The following is an 8,817-nucleotide window of genomic DNA, read 5'->3' as shown; positions in this document are numbered from 1 at the left end:
TATATATATATATATATATAACTAGTACATAGAAAATCATATAGAAGAAATGGAATCTGATGGAAAAAATTAAGTAAAAAGGTACCTTGCATCTCTTGATGTTTCAAGCTTCTGTACATCTGTTCATATCATAAAAATACATTTTCTTAAGGTGGAAAAAATAAATAAAGAAGAACAAAATTAAAGGGTTAAGATCTGATAATTACCTGAAGGTGACTCTTAATGTGAGATATAGTAAGGCCCTTCACATTCATTATTTGTAGCACCATCTTTGGTGTTGCTCCTAATTATTAGTATATATATATACCAAATTATTAAGTCATGATGATATATAGATCCACTCCTCTTTTTTAATAGTGAAATGTAAAATCTTTAAAAAAAAAAGAAGATAGAATGTTAAGCTTACGATCAACTCCACCAAGATGATCAACAGCATGCACAAAGCGGCGATGAAGATCATCAGTCCATCGGAGTCTTGGCATTTTGGGTTTAACATACGCTCTTATGGAAAACTCTGATGATTTATCGCTACTGCTGTTTCCTAACTCCATGGATAAAGAAGGAGAATTTTCAGAAAATCATTCTGTGAAAAGATGAGAGGTTAGGAAGATAGCTAAGTTAGATGAAGAGAGAAAGTAGTTATAAGTCTATGTTTTTAAGTATACAAAAAAAAAGGAGTAATAAATATAAGGGAGTAATAAACATAAGGGAGTTAGCTAGCTAGTCACTGTTGTCACCTTTTTGTCTACTTGTGTCAAGGCTTTTAAATTTAAAACGAGGATTTTCTTACATAAAATTTTTCCAAAGTCTTATGAATTTTGATTATGAAGCTGATTTTTTTTTATTTTGTTCAACTTTGCACTCATAATTAGATGACTCTAAAAAAAGGGAAGAAAATGTATAAGGAATTGGAGTACTATTAAAAAACATTCTGAATTTCTTATTACTTTATAGGACATTATATTCTTTGTTTGAAGTCAGTATCGAAACATTCTTGTGTGCCCTTACATGAGAACTCTTCTATAATGGCCACCTCAACCTCAACAACCCCCCACCACCCTCCTTAAAGTCACTTTTTAAGTTTTTTTTAACCTTAAAAAAGGGTCTAAAGATATCATTAATAGTGTTTGAACATAGATGTAATCGTCAATGTGAAGATTAGCTAAATTACAAAATTAGTGTGTGAAAACTTCTTTTGGCATCTGGTGAAGTCAGTTATAAATAATTAACACAACAAGCGTGTACTGTATGACTTATACCAGTCTTTTCTTTAGTAGTTAAGAACTTTATTAAATGAAGGGTATATATTTTGAAAAAAGCTCAATAATTTTTTTAAACTTTGAATTATTCATTTATTTTATGCTATGAAAATGAGATTCAACTATTCACTTAATAAAAAATAGAAGGAATATAGATAAGCTTCTATGATCTTGAATTCAAAGGAGGATCTATAGTGTAAGGTGCGGATTTTTAGAAATTTGATAATTTTTACATCGATTTCGTATTTATATTGATAAATTTATTAAATATCCGTTAGATGTCTAATTTGTGTGTATAACCATTCCATTCCTTTAGAGTCTTTATCTAGAGAAATAATTTAATCTTTTGACGGAAGAGGCTCCTCTCCAGTAATGATCTCTCTAGTTTCTCCAAGTGCTCTCTTATATAGTTGACATGTGATTATTTAATTTTTTAATGGATCAAATTAATTTTCTTGACTAAATATCATTAGCGATGGTTATTAGTAATTCTCTGTCTTCTCTCCTCTCTCAACTTTCATGCAACAAACATTTTCTCCTATAATAAATTTGCTTTGTTAACAACAAGTCTCTTTTCCTTTTCATTAATTTCACACCGTGATAAAAGAAGACAAATTCAAAGGATGAATTTAGGTTATAAAATTTAATAAATTCAACCCATGAGACTACTTCTTTGAAGCTTGGTTCCACAAAACTCTATAGTCTTCGTCGTAACATCATTTTTTTTCAATTTGGATTTTTTGCAAAAACTAACTTAAAGATCTAGAAAGGGCACGAAAAATGGGTAGAAAAGTATTTTTTCATCTATTTTTTCAGTGAAATTCTCCATTTATTTTTTGGGTCTTCTTTTCTTGTGGTATTTATAATTGTAATCTTTAATTGGGGCTAATCATTACATTTCTGTCTTTCTCTTTTGAGACTCTCCCTAGTTGTTCATATGTAAGTGTAAAAACATTAAAATATTGATGTAATTTTGATTTTTAATTGTTTGATTTACACGAATGATGTTTGATTGCTCTATTTTTCGGAGAATTTTGAATGGAAAGAAGTAATTCTTTGCTGATTGAGAAAAGAATGGAAGGGGAGAGAATTGCTAATAACCATGACTAATGATATTTGGTCAAAAAAAAAAAGGTGAGAAAGTAAGAGATGAGAGGTGACAGAGAATTAGTAATAATAATGGTTAATGGTATCTGGTCACAAAAATTAATCCGGTTCATTACAAAAATAAATAGACACATATCAATTATATAAGATCACACTCGAAGAAACTAGAAACATCATTGCCGGAGAGGAGCCTCTTCCTTCCTTTGACTAACAGTGCACATGAAAAGAAAAAGATTTTCTTAGAACTAAACGATATTTAAGGTCTCAAAAAGAACAATTTTAAGTATGAAATGAGAAATTGAATTAATTATATTTTGAATTGAATTTAATATAATTTTAATTTAGAATCAGTGATTTCGGGACTCAAGTCTAGAATCGCCAGATGAGACATTCGGTTCACAAACCGAAAATCTATCTCCACAGCAAGCTCTTCAATTTAACTAGGTCCGGTACACTTTGGACTTCAACACTGAAATCGTTGAGGCCCCGTGAAGACGGTTCTACTTAACTGGAAAGACACCATACTCATTAGCAAGCATCTGGTGATCAACGATCCAGAAAGATTAAAAAGTCTTTTTTTAAAAAACTCCGTTAATAGAGTAGTAATACAAAAAAGGGATCGACAAGGGGGTGCATAGGGGAGGGGGAAAGCAAAAACTCCAGCTCGAAGGTAACTAAAAAAAAAAGCTACAATTGACTGCACAATGATGAGGGTAGTGTCAAACTTTTCAGCTACTAATTGAAGTAAAAAAAAACCTTATCGAAACTGTTACATATATATGTTATATAGGTTTACCTGTGTAGTCAAACACAACTAATTCTAGAATAACAATAATCACACATATTTATTTATTTATTTCTACCCTTGTTATCAATCCTACGGAATATGGATTCTTGAAGAAGTGAATTTCCTCTATCTTTTTTAGATTGCATCACTGCAAACATTTACTTACTTTTCTTTGAATAATTGAAAAATCATAGACTTCTCAATTCATACTACTGTTTACTCGGATAAACCTAATATATATATCAAGTTTCAAATTAGTCAATGAGTACATATATATACTACGATATGATGCGTTGGAGCAATTTTAAAAAATAAAAACAAATTTCTGTGTTCTACGCACAAATTTTTCTCTTGTACAGTGAATTAATTACATATGGAATCAACAATGCTATGCCCCAAGGGTAAGAAAATCGCAAATGATTTTCATGAATCCTTTTATAATTTGACATAAATGGCTAATTATATCAGAGTAACGGATATAATTTTAACGTAAAACTGAATTCATTATAAATTTGTGTGTAAATATTCCCTACCCCATCATCATATTAAAAAAAGATGAGAGGTTGGTAAGATGGAAGGAATTAGCTAGCTAGGTCTATGCTATACAACAAAAAAAGAGAATTAGTCATGAGTCTTTTGTCATGATTTGTCTACTTGTGTATTGAGGCTTTTTTTTCTTGCAAAAAATTGAGTTCATCTTGAAGATAGTTTAATTTAGCAGTGTCTTTTCGAATTTTGATTACAAAGACAGAATAATTTCACGGAATTTTATGATATGTTCAACCTAGAATTCATTATAGGATGAAAGATTGTGAAAATGGAAAAAAAAAAATATTCTGCTCATGAAAAGGCCAAAGGGTTGATTGATGATAAGTCTTACTTTTTACAACATAGTCAGTATCAAAACATTCTCATATATTATTTATATATATGTACCAAAAGATCATAAGGGGGCCTTCACCACCCGTTTTTCATCCTTTAAATAATTCGTGTTATATTATATAATTCCTTGTATTTTTTAAGAATCTTATTACACACCTCTAATTAAAAAAGATATTCAGCAGTAGGTTGTATTATAAAAGTATTTGTTGAAATTATCCTTTACTTTTCTTAAAACATCTCACTTAATTAGTATAATAGTTCTCGACAGTCAATGGCGGATCCAGAATTTTCGTTGAAAGGCGCGATGTAAAAAGAAGTAAGTACGTAAAAATTACTAGATGAAAAACTGAGTGACATGGGAGAAAAATATTAATTGTAATCCGCTAAATTTAACTTATATTGTCATGGTGTGTTTAGCTTCTTCCTACTTTTACTCTATTCCATCGAGCTTTTAAATTTTCTAGTGTATTTTTTTTTATTTTACAGTATTCTACTTTTTTTCTAAATTTTGAATTAGTGTACATTCAATCATATGTTAGTTTAGAAAACATCAAGATTCTTTAGAAAGATGTAAAGATCGAGTTATTAATATTAGGACAACTTTCACATATAGCAAACAAAAAATTCATATTTGTATGCTATAGCAAAGTTTGCATAATTGCGCTCCATAGCAAACATAAAACTGTATAATTCGCTATACATATACAATTGTATAATTCGCTGGCCTATTTCACTGCAATTGTATAATGCACAATTGTATAATTCGCTGCCTATTTCGCTGCAATATTTTTATAAAATTTGCTTTGCATACAATTGAATCGAATTAAAATGTATGTATATTGCATAATTATAAGTGTATAGCAAGAAGATATATGTTTTTCTCTCGCTTTATACAAAAACAGAAACACAATATATACACTTCCGTTGTATAAAGCTAGAGAAAATTGTATTTCACGGCAATTGTATAATTCGCAGTTGTATAATTCGTTGGCCTTTTTCTCTGCAATATTTAAAGTAAAATGTTTGTAAATTGTATAATTAAGTGTATAACACGAAGATATATGTTTTTGCATGTGTATATACAATTTTCTCTCGCTTTATACAAAACAGAAACATAATTTAATATACACTTCTGTGTATAAAGCGAGAGAGGCGAGCAGAGGGAGAGTGGCGAGCGAGAATGGGAGAGTGGCGAGCGAGATTTTTGGGAGAGAGACTACTGGCAAACTTTGGCTAACGTTTGGTATGGAGCACAATTAAATCAAACCCTAGCTACTCCATTTATTTTAGGTTATTAGTTTGCTATTATATATAATTTTCCCTTAATATTATAGTGCATATTCATAAGATAAATAAATGACATTGTCGATTTTTTTAGTTCATTTAATTCAATTTACTAGGTTAATCATTTGTTAAGAAAATAAATTACGAACCAATCAAATAAGTTTAGTTTAGTTTTTATCTCTTTAGAATTCGACTTGAAAAAAGTAAAAAAAGAGATACAATGAATTTTTTTAAAAAAATCAATTAAGTAGATTTTATTAAAAAATATTCACAACTTTTTAGTTGTTGCATTCGACTAATCTGAATTTACTTTATTCTATATAATAGTTTTCTAATTCAATTTTAAATTTAATAAAAATTTATTATTCTTTTCAAAGAGTTTCATTAAATTAGTACATCAGAAGAGAGGTATATAGAAATAAAATGAGCAATATAAATAAGAATAATAAAAGAAAAAAATATTTAAAATATGACTAATAAATTTAAACAAAGATAAATTAAGAAAAAGATATAACATAAAAATAAAATAAAAAAAAATAAAAAAAAATAAAATTTTAGATTGAATGAACCTATCACACTCAATGAGAATCAAAACTCAAAACCTGCAACATAACAATGAACCCCTTGCTAGTGAGCCACATTGTTAGTATGTATTTGCTTTAAAAAAATGTAAATTTATACATGCTATACTAAGATATTATAAATTTGTGATTTAATCATGTCATACTATTTATGTGGTTGTAACGAGAGTTATTCATTAAGGATAAATTAAAAAATTCAAACTAAATCGTTTCCAAATTTAAAAATTAAATCATTTTAAAGAAAATCGACTAATAATGAAATACGCTTATATAAATTGAAATAAATATGAATAAATAACTAAACGGATTTTTCATACAAAATATAATACTATAACTCTTATTCATTTCGTTGAAAGTTAACTTAAAATACTATTTTTGTAACTTATTTTTTCTAAATATTAACACACTCTTTTATTTAGAAATAGTTTAATCAAACAAAAATGAGAAAACTAAAAACATTTAATTCCTCCTTGTGCCAAAACACATGCACCCATATAGTTTGAATTAATTATTTATGTTTTTAGAAAGAATGTATTAACTTATGTCATCAAAAGACCAAGGGGCTGTTGGCAGATCTAATTTTCTAATCATATTTTAGTAATAACAAGAATGAAGAATGGTGAAGTGAGGCCAAAAATAGAAAGGATAAAGCTGACATAATATAGGCTAAAATGTGTTTGTCCTCAAAGATACAATTCCAAATAATTCTACAAAGTCCTCATAACTCTCTCCCCCTCATCCGAATATTCCACGTAGTAGGGTATAAAAAATCGAATCGAAAATTGAACTAAATTGTAAATTGAGTCAAAAAAAAAAAAAAACTCGACCAATGGTTTGGTTTGATTTAGTTTAATATTGAAAAAAAAAATTAACTATATTTGAGTTGGTTTGGTTTCAACTAAAAAATAAAATCGAGACCAAATCAACCCTACATTATATATGTAATTTTAAAATTTTATTTTATACATAAAAATATTTACTTTGATATAATCTTAAAATATTTCTTTTATATTTCATAGTTTTTATCTTTTAATATATTATTTTAAGTTTAGAACTTAGAATTTGGAATGATCCAATAGAGATTATAGTTCATAGATGTTGATAATTATATTAAAACTTTATTCAAAAATTAAATTAATACTAATGCAAAAAGAAAATCAATTCAACACTAAGAATGAAAATAATATTGAATATTTGTTCTTTAGTTTTACATTGGTTTAGACAATTAAAATATATAATCTAATTTTAATTTTCCTTAAATATTTAGTAATGAAACTAATATTTATTAAATTTATTTTAGTATGGTTTAGTACTTTTAAGTTATGATTATTTTCGTTATGACTTTACAATATTTATTTTATATGATGATTTCATTATTATTTTTTATTGAATATTTTTGTGTTATCAGTACTCATTTCATACTTTTTGTTATGTTTTTAAGAAACATCTTAGATAATTATATTTTGGTTGGACTAAAAAAATTTTGAAGCACAAGTTAATTATATGTTTGTTTGCAAACTTTACCGAAAAATTCAAAAATCTGAAAAATTTCAAGGTTTATTAGTTTGGTTTAGTTTATAAATTTAAAAATTTGATAGAATGATTTGATTTGGTATTTGAATAACCCCGAATTTTATTAATTTGATTTGGTTTATTAATTTTAAAAAAAATCACAAATTATTTGATTTGATATTTGAAAAATCCGAATCAATTCGAGATTTACTTTTTTTTTTTAAGTACATGATCCTATTCACATTGCTCTTCGCCTAAATACATAATAAAAGTTTGTTACATGCGATTCATCTGAAATACTTTATCAAATAATTTAATAGAACGATCAAACTTCAAATACATATATCAAAATCATGCCGGGCCCACAAGCAAATGTATTTCATAAAATGGTTATATTATATAAGGTAGAATCTTGGAAAAAACATTGTTACTATGATTTATTTATTCATTAGCTTTGCCACAAAGAATAACATTCTTTGGTATTGGGAGTTCATCTCTCCAAGAAATGGCCGGGGAGTAAACTCTTAAGTAGAATTGTTGATCCAAGTACCTCCTTGATCAATTCTCAGACCTTAGGTTCCACATTCTTACATTATCCAATGCCATGTAGATTGTGGTCCATGACTTAGGATACACCTGAATTACATCAAACAAATACGTTGGAACATAGCATAGAACAAATTGAGATAATGTGTTTTGAGTTTTGACATACCTGGACGGTGCAACGTGCAATTGTGTCCCTTATGTTGTAGTGTGCTCTATTTGTTGGAGTCCATTGTCCACCATTCATATTGTTCATTAACACAGATAAAATTAACAATCAAGAGGACTAAATGTAAGAAAAAAATAGTAATTTTGATGAAGATAAGGAGTTTTTTCTTGTTTTTGTTGGGGAAGTATGATGATAAAGAGATGATTTACCCAACAACAATTAAAGAATAGCCATCATTATGCCATGATTGGACACATAATTTCATTAATTGAACGATCAAGAGTATCTTACTCAATAAATTTCTTGCTATAGGTAACATTTGAATATAATAAAACATAAATTATTCTCCTGGGTGCAATTTGAAGTTACTTCTATTATTTGTTCTAGTTCATAGAAACTAAACATATATAATATATTTTCTTTGAACGAATTTATACTACTATATGGTATGTCTTAGCGATCTTTTATTAATAATTAGTGAGTTTAAGTTCAATGGTAATGAATATCATTTTTAATTGTTGCATCACCTCCCTCACCTAGGTCACCTTCATCAAGTTCACTTCAATTTTATCATTAGAATTATTTCCACAATTATCTTTAAACCCTTCATTAATACCAGAACCAAATCCACTTCAACTTCCCGTTCCAGTTCCAGCTCAAGCACTACTTGTTCCACCATTTCCGGCTAAAGGA

The 8,817-nt window shown here is 27.9% G+C and overlaps 1 protein-coding gene across 1 annotated transcript in view; it reads right to left on the bottom strand.

Annotated features, from left to right (window-relative positions):
* The window catches only part of LOC107010105 (transcription repressor KAN1-like), a gene marked incomplete at its 5' end in the record, with an annotated part of 1,728 nt that extends 1,150 nt beyond the window's left edge, over window positions 1–578 (bottom strand). Inside the window, 2 exons of the mRNA XM_027914215.1 lie at window positions 207–283; window positions 407–578. Coding sequence (XP_027770016.1) covers window positions 207–283; window positions 407–578 — 249 coding nt within the window. The remainder of the gene's footprint in view (window positions 1–206; window positions 284–406) is intronic.
* Window positions 579–8,817: the final 8,239 nt, after the last annotated feature.

Source organism: Solanum pennellii, chromosome 2 (assembly GCF_001406875.1).
Source record: "Solanum pennellii chromosome 2, SPENNV200".
Taxonomy (NCBI): Eukaryota; Viridiplantae; Streptophyta; class Magnoliopsida; order Solanales; family Solanaceae; genus Solanum; species Solanum pennellii.
The sequence above is the reverse complement of the archived record's forward strand: the minus strand, read 5'-3'. Positions and strand labels throughout refer to the sequence as shown.